The sequence below is a fragment of the Cucumis sativus genome, chromosome 1 (assembly GCF_000004075.3).
Source record: "Cucumis sativus cultivar 9930 chromosome 1, Cucumber_9930_V3, whole genome shotgun sequence".
NCBI classification, from domain to species: domain Eukaryota; kingdom Viridiplantae; phylum Streptophyta; class Magnoliopsida; order Cucurbitales; family Cucurbitaceae; genus Cucumis; species Cucumis sativus.
The window spans coordinates 117,872-131,950 of record NC_026655.2 but is presented as its reverse complement, the minus strand read 5'-3'; the positions used below and the strand labels follow the sequence as shown (position 1 = coordinate 131,950).

Below are 14,079 nucleotides of genomic sequence, written 5' to 3'. Positions count from 1 at the left end.
TTGAACTCCACTTCTATTACTTACACGTACTCTCTTCAATCATACACCAACTTTATGGAGAAATTATTAACTATTTTTTTTTGGTCAAAAGAAAACTATTTGTAGACTAGACTTGCACCTATTAGGCTTGAGTTAGTCGGCCCAATTGAGGTACAGCCCATCCGGTGGATGAAAAGGAGAGAGGCCTCCTATGTTTAACTTGAAAAATAATAATTAAAAATATAACAACATTTAAAAAAATTATAAATATAACAAAACTATCTAACAGACTCATAGGTGATAAACTAATCTTTACAACATGATCTGTTATATTTATAATTATTTTAAAATGTTGCTATATATTTCATTAATTAAAATTTAATGGTTAAATATCAACTTTCACAGCTTCTTCCTCCTCGCTCCATGGCGATATCGGTATTACCTGGCTTGTCTTCTTCCACTTACAGACCCTATGTCCATCTTCACATACCACTCTTCCGTTTCGTCCCCAAGGTATTTTTGCTTCCATTTCCATTTCCTAAACTTTCCCTTCCTTACTCTCATTCCATTCAGGCACCTTACCCCTGCTTCCCATTACACTGCCACAGGCAGACGCTTATGTGTCCAAATCTCTGCCTCTCCCAACCCATTTTCCAGGTTTTGAACTTCTTTACTACCTTCTTCTCGTTTATGATTACAGGTAACCACGGCCTCTCTTACCTTCTTCTTTCTCTTGTTATTTTCTTTTGTTGCTCAAGAATTCAATGACGATGATTCTAAGCTGCGCAACTGGAAGAGGTTTTCTTCCAACCACCTTGGCATCGCTACCTCCATGATTCCCATACCTACCAGAAAAGTTCTTAACGGGCTCAAGAAAACAGGTAAACCTACCTTTGACGCCTTCTTCCTTCATTTTACTATTTTCTAACTTGTGTAGTTAACCATGTCATTATTACTTCTCGTTCTAGGTTATGAAGTGTACCTGGTAGGAGGTTGTGTCCGCGACCTAATATTGAACAGGGTACCAAAGGATTTTGACATAATAACTTCAGCTCAGCTGAAGGAGGTTTGTCTCTACCTATCTCCTCCGAAATGCAAATATTTTACTTAAGTAGATATCGAGGGAACTTTATTAGCTGACATAAATACGTCTAGTAATGAGGAGATACATATATACATTTGACAACTAGAGAAGAACAGAAAGGAAACCCAGGCAGAAGGAAAACAGGAGAGGTAAAACTCCATTTTTAACTGTTAGATTAAAAAACAATACTTTTTATAATCAGAATTGCGAGTTGACGTTTCTACCATCGATCCTTACGAGACACTTCTCATTTCATGTCTGTAAGCCGGAATGGATAATTGTGTTTTGCTGTAATCTGTAGAATATGACGAAGGAGATTATGAGTTGGATATCGAATATATCCTTTATGTTTGGCAAAAGTTAGAATGTGAATTACGTTAATCTTCATGGAAAAAGGCCTCAGATATCTTGCATCCTTTTATTGAGGTCGAAGCTAGATAAATATACGTTGTAAGTTTCAGGTTCAATAGGGACTACTGACACCGTGAAGCTTTAAGTTTTTTTGCCTTTTTTGCTCAATTTTTACTTGTAAGTAGTTTATAAATATAATTAAAAGTTTGACCGCTCATTTTAATATATATTGTTCCTTACCATTTAAAGGTTTCAAGAATATTTTTATGGTGTGAAATAGTCGGGAGGAGGTTTCCTATATGCCATGTGCACATCGATGGTACCATTGTTGAGGTTTGATTCTCTTCCTATCAGTAAATGATTTGACCTCATATAATTGTTTCTGGTGTGTATTACATCAATTTGGTATTTTATGATTTCATGCTTTTAATATCAATCTTTTACTTTCTTTAAAATATCAGGTGTCAAGTTTTAGCACTTCCAATAGGCCATTTGATAGACAGTTGACCTCTGCTGCTATTGAAAAGCCCATGAACTGTGAAGAGATAGATTTTGTCCGTTGGAAGAATTGCTTGCAACGTGACTTTACCATTAATGGGTGATTTATGAGATCTTACATCTTGAGAATACAAATTCACATCTCTGTGATACAACTTCTAATATTTGTTACCTAGTAGTTTTATGGTAAATGAAAATTTAAAATTATTGTGTCCTCCAAGCACATACACAAAAGGAAAATAAAAGAAATGGCTTTCACCCTTCGATTCTCAATTAATATTCAACTTTTGCAGGCTGATGTATGATCCATACAACAACGTTGTATACGACTACTTGGGAGGAATGGAGGATATAAGAAAAGCTAAAGTATGGTTACATTTCTCTCAAGTTTTTATTTAAATAGGTAAATAAAAGTGCACACGATATTTCACTGTGAACTAATTTTGTACAACCTTTTGGGGGCAAAGGTACGAACGGTGGTTCCTGCCTGCACTTCCTTTCAAGAGGATTTTGGTGAGTTTTCATTTGCGAACTTTCTTATTGTATGTTGATTATACCATAGACCTGAATGTCTAGGTGAGAAATCCAAGTGAGTTTAAGCAGCACGTGTTTACCAAGACAGTAATAGTCCCAAGTCCTGACTCCTAGTTTGACAGCTCGAATTTTTCGAGCAATCAGATTTGCGGCTCGTTTACAGTTCCACTTTTCCAAGGATATTGCTGGATCTATTAAAAATTTGTCCTGCCTTGTGTTTACTCTCAATAAGGTTTTTACATTACTGTGATATTTCCTTCATAATGTTTCCTTGGCTTTTTTAATATTCTTGAATAATTATTCGAATCAATTTTCTTTCATTAAATTATCAGGCAAGGCTTCAAATGGAAATGAACTATTTGTTGTCTTATGGTTCTGCTGAGGCTTCTTTGAGGTTGTTATGGAAATATGGACTTCTAGAAATACTTCTTCCAATTCAGGTAAATTGACACTTGACTTTTTTCCTTATTTATGGGCCTTATGGCCACTGGGTCACCAACAAGTGAGATAGTTCAATATTGTAGGCAGCATATTTTATCCGCAATGGTTTCCGGAGGTCTGACAAGGGGTCGAATATGCTTTTGGTAATTGTCTCTTACCTATTCCTTACTGTTACTGTCTTTCGGTCCTTATCAGAATTTATTTTTCTTTCAATTTTTCCTATTATAGGTGGAAGGCCTAACCTATTTTTCACTTGGTACTATATAAGACACGGTAGTTTACTGATCTCATGAAACATTGCATGCGATATTTTTGGTATACTGTATGGAAGAAGAGCTACATATACATATGCAACACAACGTGGCTCGTTTTCCACAAATTTTGTTATAAGAACTGTGGATGGAAAAATTAGGGAAAAAGTACCGTTTTTGTTCCCAAGTTTTGGAGAACACGTGCATTTGGTCCCTGTGTTTTAAAATTGTACCTTTTTAATCTCCATGTTTATAAGAATAGACCAATTTGTTATTTGAGTTTCAAAATGTACCTTTTTAGCCACTGAGTTTTTATAAATAGGTTTAGAAAGCCCCTCAAATAACTTTATACTTTTATTCTAAGTGATTATATGACATTTTAAATTAGAAGAAGAATTTCGAAAAACATGTCCTTTCTGAATAATTTTTAATAATCACGTTCTCTCTAAAACTATTTTTTTCTAATTTAAATATCATATTTTTTAACAATCAAACAAAAAAAATTCAAGGACCTTTTAAACCTATTTTTAAAAGCTCAAGAACTAAAAGGTTACATTTGACAACAAATGAAACAAATAAACCTATTTTTATAAAATTTGGAACTAAACAAGTACATTTTTAAATCCCACGGATCAAACACATTATTCTAAGCTTGAGGACTAAAAAGGTGATTTTTCCAAAAGTTAATCATGGTTTGCTCCTTTAAATGGTTAGTTGTACATTTACTTTTTGAATAAAAAAGTTAGTGATAGATTTAAACTTTTTGAATTTCTTAGTTTTGTTTTCTCCCCAGTCCTTACTTCCTTGAGTCTTAAATAGCTCAAGAATAAATTATCACGAAGGCGCTTTCGGTATATTCTTTTTTCCATGTCCTTTGAAATTATTCTGGAGTATACGAAGTAAAATCATTCTGGAATATACGAAGTATAAATCCCTTGGTGATGTATGCTGAATTTTCATATCAAGTTAAGCCATCAGATTTACCAATTTGATGACTTTCCTACCTGATTATGATTAAGGACACAATTGTTCAATGACAATTACTTGTTATTACTAACCTGGTTAGTACAAATGCAGTCCCTCTTTTCAAGCTTGGACAAACTTTTGGCTCCCAATAGGCCTTGTCACAGTAGTTTATGGTAAGATTGTTATTGATAACCAAAACTACTATTCTACTGTGGCTATGATGCTGTCTATAACCAAAGTTACCATTCTACTGTTTCTGTGATGCTGCCTGTAATTATCGTCAGGGTTCAACATCGTCACAGACTCACAGTGGAGTAGACTAGTCGTGTTCTATTCATAAAAATTTGAATGTATCAATGTAAATGAAGACCAGTCGTGTTCTATTCATAAAAATTTGAATGTATCAATGTAAATGATGACTAGCGGTGTGCTTTCATTTTTTTCTCAAGGAAAGTTATTTCTTATATATAAAAGAGCAAGTTATTGAAATTGAACCTACATCTCTAAGTTATCTTAGAGGCTAGCTGAACTATTTTTTCTCCTTGAGTTATTGGCTGAATTTCAAAGCTGCCATCAGGATGATGGAGTTATTGGAGGTGATTAGACATAAGATCTCGGTTTGGATCTTAATGACTAACGCCTTTTTTAATAATTAGATTGACCTTATTCACTTGGAGAGTCATATTTTTGGTTTCTCTCTTGAGGTGAAGCGGTCTCAAACCGTTCTCTCTTACAGGGTTGCAGTATTAGCATTGCATGTTGCCCTGTCTGACCAGCCTAGGAGTCCTTTAGTGGTTGCAGCATTTGGCCTTGCAGTCCACAATGGTGGAAATATGATGGAAGCAATCAGCATTGCTAAGAGCATCAATAGAGCACATAATGCAAACTTTTGCGAATTGTTAGAACCTGAGAATCTGGAGGTTCAAGCTTTGATTGATGAGGTTATGGATCTCACTACATTTGTTAAGGCTGCACTTCATAAAATGACCGACGAGCATTTTGTGTCTCTAGCCCTGGAAACGTATCCCCAAGCACCAGCCTCGGATCTTGTAATTTTTCTTCCTTTCGATCTCTCTTTTACTTTTCAAGATTAAAAGGGTGCCAATTATCTACTTTTTCTGCTGGAATAGAAATTATGAGATAAGTTTTTTTTGACATGAGATACAATTTGCTGTTAAGCAATTTTGCTTGGAGCCCGATATAATTAATTACCTAGTGCATGCGCGTGTGACTGATTTTTCTTCTTCTTCTTCTTATTATTAATTTTTTATATTTCTTGTGCAATCACATGCTAAACATTTCACTTTGCAGGTTTTTATCCCCTTGGTGGTGTACTTGAAGGTATGCAAAATTTTTGAGTGCGTTGTAGAGGGTGCAGAGAGAGGATTTGTTCCAAAGCGAGGAAAGATTAATTACGAGTGTCTGGCTCTTGGAAACCTGCTAGAACTTCGTCATGTCTTTGCAAGGATTGTGTTCGACACTGTCTATCCTCTTTAGTCTCAGTCATACCCAAGAATATAGTTTCAAGATAATTAATTACTAAACGGCGATATTTGGGTCCTTTACTCCATGTAACGGACATCTTAAGCTTCAACTACTTTTTGTTTGCTAGCTAGAGGTCTGATTCATTGGATCGTGTATAGAATCTTCTAGAAGTTCAAAAAGTTACCTGGAAATAGTTCGCATATAATCAAGAGATTATTTTTCATCTAAAAGTTGTTGATTCACTCGGGGGTTGATCATCTGAAAAATGGTATATTATTTTATTCTCTTTTAATCTTTAAGCCTGTATCTAGGAATACAATACAGAAGAAAAAGGAGATATGCAAAAGTGGCAAACGAATGCACAGCATATCCTACAGGAAGTGATTCTTTGGCTTAAAAAAATCTCAACTTTTTATGATCCTAAGTAGAATTAGAATAATGTCCAAGTCTTGGCGCTACAACCATCCGCATTTTCTTTTGGCAAATATGGGACGCAAACCGTCTCACATCTTTACTTGCTAGCTGCAGGAGCAGGTGTAGCCCCACCTGTTGTTGGCCTACAAGATCAAGCAAATCATATTTATAAAGTATTGAAAAGTTAGATGCCACTGTGGAGCTGAGAAAGGTGCACGAAGGATCAAGTAAAAATACGTACAGTCCAACGAAAACTTTGAATGCGTCATATATTCCCCATTGAGACCCGGTAAGAGTTCCAATCATAACAATCCGAAGTGGAAGGCCACGAGTGAAAAGACCCCATAAACCTAGCTGCCTGACAGCCTGCAAAATCAAAGTACAGAATCAGAAATCTACATGAAGACGTACATCTTAAGTTAGGTTAGGCACCAAACTTACATCCCCGGCAGTTGCACCCTTTGCATTGTTTAGAAAAGAGACAAGATTGTCAGCTGGGTGTGAGACCACAGCACAAAGGACGCCGGCCACATACCCCCCGGCAAAGCTTACTCCAAGTTGCAGAGATTTGGTACACTGTTCTTTTGGCCTTGGGATGGCATACTTGTAGAGCATCTCAACAATTGTTTCGAAAGAAGCAAATTTCATCATGGTATCTGCAAAAGCTCACCCAATTTATATCTCTTAAAATTGCTGTCCTGTATTATTTTTCACATTTTCAATACCGTACATAAGCTTAAACATGGGATTTTTATGCTTTTAACTTACATGGAATCTGACGACCCCAAAGAGGAACCAGACCTTTGTAGAGCCTGTGAAGGAAGAGAAGCAGAGACTTTGAAGTTATTACTCATTAGGAGGAAGAAAAAAGCATATGGTTAACGGTGCATTCGTATCATACCCAAGAGGGCCCTCAGACTTGACAAACTTTGGAAGCCCATCTGACAAACCTCGAGCAAAACCAGGTTGAGTTTGGACACGAACTTTGACGGCCTCCATGGGGCAGAGAGCAATATCCGCAATCACTTCTGCAGATGCTGAGCCAGCAAGGTATATGAAAGTTTTGTACTTGACTGCATTCTCTGCTCCAACCATATCAGAATAGTACTTCTTGAAGAATTCGTAAAATCCAAACTTGCAGGCACCCTGAGCACTGTAACCAAGCAACGTTGGCACCCATCCCCGGAAGAACCCTTTCACTCCCTGCTCCTTTAGCAGAATTCCAAAACCAGACGAGATATTCTTGTACTTTGCTGGATCGATCTATAATAATAATAATTGCTTTTAAAGTATACAACATAATAATGTTTGTTTATATCACAGGATTCTACTCGTAAACCTCATTTTTGTTATCCTTCATTTAGGCATGCAATGAATGAGGTTGCTACCTGCATATTGCACTTGACGAGATCGAGAGGGGTGACAGACATGTGGGTGAGTCCACAGCTCAAAATGCCCCCGGTTGTGCATGCTGCATAGAATGCCGGTGAGTACATCTTTATCTTCTCTTTCGGAGCTTCAATTGGGAAGCTCTTAACCGCTGTTTGTGTTTGGGAATACACAAAGCTTGGCACCAGAGATTGTCGTTGCCAATCTTTTGACACACCCATTATTAGTTCTTTATTATTCCTATCCTCTTGATCTTTTCTCTACTGATCTCTTTCACGAAGACAATATATGTATATTAAATATGAATCTTACGGCTCTAAAATTAGAGTCTGTGCAATTATTTTGATTTTAGGGACACAAAAGCGAGTTTATATAATCAATGGCAGTGGAAAGTTTTATTTAACAAATAAGTTGAGAATGTCAGAGGGCTTTCCCTGTTTTGCGCCATCTCCATAGGCATTGGGTGTTAGGCTTCTGGACATCCCACAAGCCTAAACGCAAGTACCTTAAATCTTGGATTTATACTTTCTTTTTTGTGTACATATATAAAAAACTTTGGCTCTGCCATGTGGTGATTTCTTAGGGAAAAAAAATTATTCTATTTTTACAAAGAAAAAAGAATCACGAGTCTATATCTATAGTTTTATTATTGTATATATTTTTATGAATTAAATAATTTTATATGCAACTCATTGAAACAAAAAGAATGTTCGTTAATTAAAAAGAAAAGAAAATAAGTACTTTATTTATATTTATCACAGATCCTTTTAGTAATTTGGTATTTATATATATTAGATTTGGGATATTGATTTATGTATGACTACGACGTGATCAATGCCCATTCATAAACTGACGCAGATTAATACGATAATCACATTCCGATCCTTAAGTTAAAATATGCATAACTAATATTTAATCAATCACTAACTAATCTAATCGCATTTGACCAAAGTAAAATCATTTTTAATATTTCTTACTCAATATCTAATTGATTATTTAATTAATACTTACATACGAACTATTTATTAAAGCTCAGGCGTGGGGGAAAAAATGCATATAATTAGCCAGTTGTGTATAAATTTGGACTCTCAATTGTATGTAAATGACACATGTGGAATATGGGCAAACAAGTTATGATGCATGTGAAGCAACCAACTTAATTGTGGATTGTAATGCCATCTTTCACAATATAAAAGGTTTGATTTGGGTATTTAAATTTTGTTGGGTCTACTAGATTTTAGTGTTACATTTTAGACTGTAGAACCAATAATATAGTTTGTGGAGCAGACAAGTTCTTAATATAGTTTGAAAAATGTTTATATATATATATTTGTAAGAAAAGTGTTTTTAAAAAGTTGGTTGAAAGAATTTGGGTAAGGAAATCGGGCATGTAGATAGGATTTGATAAAAATGGATAATATGGAGGGAGAAGCAATGTCCACCACTCATCAAAACCAGTAAAACTACTTAATCCAATCCCTTCTTCATCTTCCTATCCTCCATGTTTCTGGGGTTTTGAAGTTTATTATACAAACGTAACTACACCCTCATTATTCAGTGGTAATGGCTTCTTTTTCAGCTACTTCCCTCAGATTCTGCATGCCTATCAACCAAGCTAACAAAATGAACCACAATCAGGTGTTCTTTCTATCCTATCTATCTATTGTATATACAATTCTGTAGCCTAAAATGGTTCTTTATATATCATTAATTAACTGTATGCTGCTGCTTGCAGCTTCTCAGAAGAAGCTTGCTCGGCCGGGGATTTCTCAACAATAATAATGCTTTCCACTTTCGTGTCTCTTGTGCGGTAATTTAACTCGAAGTGTCTCTAAACTAATTTGTGAATTTGAGTTTCAAACTAATTAAGTGTATGAACAGGCAAAACCAGAGACACTTGACAAAGTGTGTTCAATTGTGAGGAAACAATTGGCCTTGCCTGAAACCTCAGAGCTCACCCCCGAATCTAAGTTCGCGGCTCTTGGTGCTGATTCCCTCGACACAGTACGTCCTCTTATCCTTACTTAATTTAACTACCATTCTGTTCATTGCTTGAATATATATATGTGTGTGTGTGTCGGAATGGCCACACAGGTGGAGATTATTATGACCTTAGAGGAAGAATTTAGCATCAATATCGAAGAGGATAACGCTCAGAACATAACCACAGTGCAAGAAGCTGCCGATTTGATTGAGAACCTTGTTGTTAAACAGCAATCTTAAAAGACTATATATAGCTTTGCTTTTAGTATTATGTTGAAGTTGTATTATTCCAAGAGGCAGATGACAAGAGTTTGGTTGGGGTTGGGTTGAGCAAATAGGATTAGAATGTTCTTTTTTTCCTCAAATGATTTTTTTAAGCAAATTAATGTACTTCTACTCCATCAACGTAACTTGTTAGCTACAAAATTTAAAATGTAATATGAATTGTAGTGTTGTGTTGTTTTCTGTTCTCTAAACGAGGAGAGGATCGATCAGTCTATTTCAGTGATTCCAGTGGAGACGAAACTACAGTAGATAGTACTATTAGCCATTCAGTTTCTTTTTAAAAATAAAGCTCTCGAACTTTTTTCCCTCGAAAAGGGAAGGGAGAAAAAACCAATGGAAAGAGATGGGTTTTCAAAACTACTTTTATACTAATTATAATTTATGATTAAGTGGGCTCCATCTGAGAACACAAGTAACCCAATTTAATGGAGGGTTTGTTTTTGAAGACCAAAGTAGTTAGCCTCAGGTAACAAGACACACTATCACTTCAGCACAGAGTGATTGTAGATATGAAAACTCAATTTCTAAAGTTCAAATGCTGGGGAAATTAATGTTTCTGTTTTAAGAACAAACGCATATAAGTTAAGTGAGTTGCATAATGAGAAGCATGGTTATGAAAATGATACCTGTCATCTCTTTATGTTATGGTTTTGTTGCTTTATTTAGATACCGCCATAATTTATGCAAAGCAGCGAAACCCCACTGGCTCTGCGCTCACACACTTGCACCTTTTCAACAGTGGTCCAAAGGCCCACATATTGTAACTTGTAAGCTCTCCATCCATACAATCCATACTTCACAAGAGAGAGAGAGAGAGAGAGAAGAAAATCCAAAGATGGTTTCATTTGGATCAATGAGTTTTGCTGTTTTATACTTAAGATGATTTCATTTGGATCCTTCAGCTCCTTTGCTTCTTATGCTTAATAGAAGAAGAAAATGAAAAAGAAGAGAAAAAAAATGCAAACTTTGTAGTCACCTACTTTAAAGTACAAATAGGCATGATATGAAATTCAGGGAGGGAGAGAGAGCAGCAGAGGCCCCATTACATTAGTACTCATAAACCAAAACCAGGGTTTGACAAGGCGTAATGGGGAACGTGTGGTTCAAGCATATGGGTTTGTACTTAATCATGACAATAATTAGCCGTAGGCTCTCATGGGGAAAAAAGAACTTTCCCACAAGAAAACACACACAAAAAAAAAAAAAAAAACGTTTAATAAGTCTAGAAGATCAAGGTTGCAAGCTGACTTCCATTGAAAACTTCAGGATTATCTTATTTGAAGGACCGACAAAATCTTTCACAAATTCCGTCATTTATATAACAGTATCATGCTTGATTCTTGGACACCATTTTAGCTGTTTATGATATAACTTTAGTTTAAACCAGACGTATTCGCTGCTTTGAAATCCTTCACAACCTATCTGGTTGTTGTAGAGAACTGAATTCCGCTGTTTAAAATACTTTGAAATTTGGGATTCAACTTATGACTTTCTGATGCTGTAGACCAGGGCAGGTATAGTACAAATTGAACTGAAAAATCTAAAATTAACCTCTGAAATTCTACTAAGATTCTTCAAAAGCCTCTGAGAATCTGTCAGAAAATCATACCATATTTGAAATCTAATTGAAAGAACTGAAACTTGTCTTAAAAAACTCTAGAATTGATTTATGAGAAGTAGAAAGTGGTTCTGTAAAACCACTTTACAACGTAATCGTATGCCACACTCTCACCTTCTTTACTCAACAGTAAAAGAAAAAAAAAAGAATGCCAGAAGATACTTTTTGTTGTTGTCAAGGAACAGAAGATAGGAAACCATCATTACAATACTTTCAGGGATCTGAATTCCCATAAAGCAGCCTTATATTCTATTTGTTTCTTCATTTTCGAAAAAAAAAAAAACAATCTTTTATGTTCTGGGTGTCTCAGAATGGATTACATCTATTCTATATCAGGCCTGCCAAGTAATAAGGCTCAAATCTGATGGTCATTTAAATTTAAGACTGCTTATCTCTCCACTAAGCATTTCACAGACCACTTTCTCTAGGCCCTTGCCTTAGTTGTCTCTCACTATCTAAACCATGCTTTCTTCAACAAGGAAGACCATGGCAATTGCTGCTCTTATTCTTCATCTTTGCATTTACAAGGAGGTCGACTCCTCCCATGATCATTCTGACAAGATTATTAGCCTTCCAGGGCAACTCCCTGTTGGTTTTAATCAGTTTTCAGGTTATCTTCATGTAGATGACCAAAAGCACAGAGCACTATTTTACTACTTCGTTGAAGCAGAAATTGATCCTGCTTCCAAGCCTTTGGTCCTCTGGCTGAATGGAGGTGCGGTTCACTCTTACATATTACTAGTGATTCGAGGTTCAATGGCTATGGAAGACTTTTTTTGTGATTTTTTGCAGGTCTTGGTTGTTCTTCTCTGGGAGTTGGGGCCTTCTCAGAAAATTGACCATTTAGGCCAAACGGGGAGATTTTAGTGAAAAATGAACACAGCTGGAACCGAGGTATCTGTTTCTTTATCAATTAGACCATTTTCTTCATAATTCCGGACGTTATATAGCTGCTGATCAGTAAAGGCAAGTTCAAATTCCTTAATTTCAGTAGCAAACATGTTATACTTAGAAACACCCGCAGGAGCTGGGTTCTCTTATGCTAATAATAGCGCTTCTCATGGGACAATGGATGATGAGGCCACAGGTATTCATGCATACCTTCTGTTCAAGGAAGATAGATATTGATTTGGCTAAGAAATTACTGAGACATATTTATTCAAGTGTCTTTCTACTTGTTAAAACACTTCAGCAAACGACAATCTCATATTCTTGCGAAGGTGGTTTGATCAGTTCCCTCATTACAAGCATAGAGATCTATTTCTAACAGGAGAGAGTTATGCAGGTACCCACATAAAAATCACACTTTTACCCTCTCTCTCTCTCTCTCTCTTATAATGGAAAGGTAACCCAGAAAAGAGACCGAATATTTTTCCTAATTATACCAGGTCATTACATTCCTCAGCTGGCAAGGCTTATGACTGAATTGGACAAGAAGAAGAAGTTACTTAATCTGAAGGGAATTGCTGTAAGTTTTGTTTTAGTGGCGTGAAAAAAAAAAGGTGAAGAGTTTTTTATATGTAAAGTAAGGGTGGGTCACAATTGCAGCTAGGGAATCCGGTTTTAGAGTATGCGACAGACTTGAATTCAAGGGCAGAGTTCTTTTGGTCACATGGATTAATATCAGACTCCACTTACACATTCTTCACTGCTACTTGTAACTATTCCCGATATGTTAGTGAGTACTACAGAGACTCAGTCTCAGAGGTTTGTTTGAGGGTGATGACCCAAGTCAACAAAGAAACCAGTAATTTCGTTGACAAGTATGACGTTACTCTTGATGTCTGTATATCTTCAGTGCTCTGGCAGTCCAAGTACTTAAGGCCACGCCCACAGGTACAAAATACTCCTCTTTTTCAATCAATCAAATAGTAAAATGGTGATGTTTAAGGATTACTTAATCTGGCAGCATGAGGGAGAGAGGACAGATGTTTGCATTGAAGATGAAACCGTTAAATATATTAACCGAGAGGATGTGAGAAAGGCTCTTCATGCCCGTCTTGTCGGAGTCCACAAGTTGACTGTTTGCAGCGAGTAATTCAACTGTGTATTACATTGTTACTCCACTCTCTCTCATTCTGGTTTCTTACTGTTATTTGACATGACTGATCACACCAGAGTTCTGGACTATGAGCTTCTCAACCTGGAAATTCCAACCATCTCCATTGTTGGGTCACTTGTCGAAGCGGACATACGAATCTTAATTTACAGGTAGGTGGATGCAATTTAATCTCAATACTCAATACTACGCCAACGTCCATATTTCATAGATCATTTTCTATTGCCAGTGGAGATCAGGATTCAGTAATTCCATTGATGGGTAGTCGCTTGTTGGTTCATAGGTTGGCGACAAAGCTGGGTCTTAACACTAGTGTTCCATATGGTGCTTGGTTCCAGGGAAAGCAGGTAACCCTGCTATTTGTCCTTATTTCGGATTCCATAATTCAATTGAGAATTTCTTCCACTGTCGTCTCGTCTCAGGTCGCAGGTTGGAGTCAAGTTTATGGTAATGTCCTTTCGTTTGCAACCATTCGAGGTGACTCTCATGAAGCCCCATTCTCTCAACCTCAACGGTCACTTGTACTATTCAAGTCGTTTCTGGATAACAGGCCCCCACCCCAAGTTCTGTGATGTAAATTTAATGTATAGTGAACACCATACATGCTTAGCAATGGAAAAACGACCAGTTTGCAATTCACTACTTACTCTAAACTTCTCTACATAACATGTTAACAATTAGCTGATATTGGAATCTATAAGACCCAAATTACATAAGGTCAAAAGTTCACTTCTCAGATGCC

At 36.4% G+C, this 14,079-nt stretch overlaps 3 protein-coding genes and 1 pseudogene across 5 annotated transcripts; 3 read left to right on the top strand and 1 right to left on the bottom strand.

The window, feature by feature from the left end:
* The first annotated feature begins 345 nt into the window (after window positions 1-345).
* On the top strand, window positions 346-5,991 carry LOC101208304 (poly(A) polymerase I). Of its 3 annotated transcripts, none has more exons than XM_011651112.2 (14): window positions 346-492; window positions 588-636; window positions 738-860; window positions 948-1,045; window positions 1,664-1,747; window positions 1,876-2,012; window positions 2,206-2,278; window positions 2,380-2,425; window positions 2,569-2,678; window positions 2,779-2,886; window positions 2,971-3,030; window positions 4,216-4,277; window positions 4,841-5,153; window positions 5,416-5,991. In XM_011651112.2, the coding sequence occupies exons 1-14, from the start codon at window positions 361-363 to the stop codon at window positions 5,599-5,601; spliced, it is 1,581 nt and encodes a 526-aa protein (XP_011649414.2). In that variant the 5' UTR covers window positions 346-360; the 3' UTR covers window positions 5,602-5,991. The 3 variants fall into 3 exon arrangements, with proteins under 3 accessions (XP_011649414.2, XP_031736296.1, XP_031736295.1); XM_031880436.1 differs by having other exon boundaries at window positions 350-492; window positions 553-636; XM_031880435.1 differs by lacking the exon at window positions 588-636 and having other exon boundaries at window positions 378-492; window positions 680-860.
* LOC101220423 (mitochondrial phosphate carrier protein 3, mitochondrial) lies at window positions 5,840-7,652 on the bottom strand. The gene is made up of 6 exons (XM_004138198.3): window positions 7,392-7,652; window positions 6,905-7,266; window positions 6,772-6,815; window positions 6,445-6,659; window positions 6,245-6,369; window positions 5,840-6,146 (listed from the first exon to the last, which is right to left on the bottom strand). The coding sequence occupies exons 1-6, from the start codon at window positions 7,611-7,613 to the stop codon at window positions 6,101-6,103; spliced, it is 1,014 nt and encodes a 337-aa protein (XP_004138246.1). The 5' UTR covers window positions 7,614-7,652; the 3' UTR covers window positions 5,840-6,100.
* A 1,106-nt stretch (window positions 7,653-8,758) lies between these two features.
* Window positions 8,759-9,840, top strand: LOC101208059 (acyl carrier protein 4, chloroplastic). The gene is made up of 4 exons (XM_004137976.3): window positions 8,759-9,030; window positions 9,128-9,202; window positions 9,274-9,396; window positions 9,487-9,840. Exons 1-4 carry the CDS (start codon window positions 8,956-8,958, stop codon window positions 9,613-9,615), a joined length of 402 nt encoding a protein of 133 aa, XP_004138024.1. The 5' UTR covers window positions 8,759-8,955; the 3' UTR covers window positions 9,616-9,840.
* Window positions 9,841-10,014: 174 nt separating this feature from the next.
* LOC101207818 lies at window positions 10,015-13,976 on the top strand (annotated as a pseudogene).
* Window positions 13,977-14,079: the final 103 nt, after the last annotated feature.

What these genes read in the sequence shown, in the direction of transcription:
- LOC101208304 (XM_011651112.2), top strand. Translation starts at nt 361, where the DNA reads ATGGTTAAATATCAACTTTCACAGCTTCTTCCTCCTCGCTCCATGGCG. An exon ending in TCGATGGTACCATTGTTGAG is followed by an intron (nt 1,748 to 1,875) that starts GTTTGATTCTCT and finishes TTAAAATATCAG; the next exon opens with GTGTCAAGTTTTAGCACTTC. An exon ending in CGTGACTTTACCATTAATGG is followed by an intron (nt 2,013 to 2,205) that starts GTGATTTATGAG and finishes CAACTTTTGCAG; the next exon opens with GCTGATGTATGATCCATACA.
- LOC101220423 (XM_004138198.3), bottom strand. Translation starts at nt 7,613, where the DNA reads ATGGGTGTGTCAAAAGATTGGCAACGACAATCTCTGGTGCCAAGCTTT. An exon ending in AAGTCTGAGGGCCCTCTTGG is followed by an intron (nt 6,816 to 6,904) that starts GTATGATACGAA and finishes CTTCCTTCACAG; the next exon opens with GCTCTACAAAGGTCTGGTTC. An exon ending in TTCAAAGTTTTCGTTGGACT is followed by an intron (nt 6,147 to 6,244) that starts GTACGTATTTTT and finishes TTGATCTTGTAG; the next exon opens with GCCAACAACAGGTGGGGCTA.
- LOC101208059 (XM_004137976.3), top strand. Translation starts at nt 8,956, where the DNA reads ATGGCTTCTTTTTCAGCTACTTCCCTCAGATTCTGCATGCCTATCAAC. An exon ending in ACAAAATGAACCACAATCAG is followed by an intron (nt 9,031 to 9,127) that starts GTGTTCTTTCTA and finishes TGCTGCTTGCAG; the next exon opens with CTTCTCAGAAGAAGCTTGCT. An exon ending in ACTTTCGTGTCTCTTGTGCG is followed by an intron (nt 9,203 to 9,273) that starts GTAATTTAACTC and finishes GTGTATGAACAG; the next exon opens with GCAAAACCAGAGACACTTGA.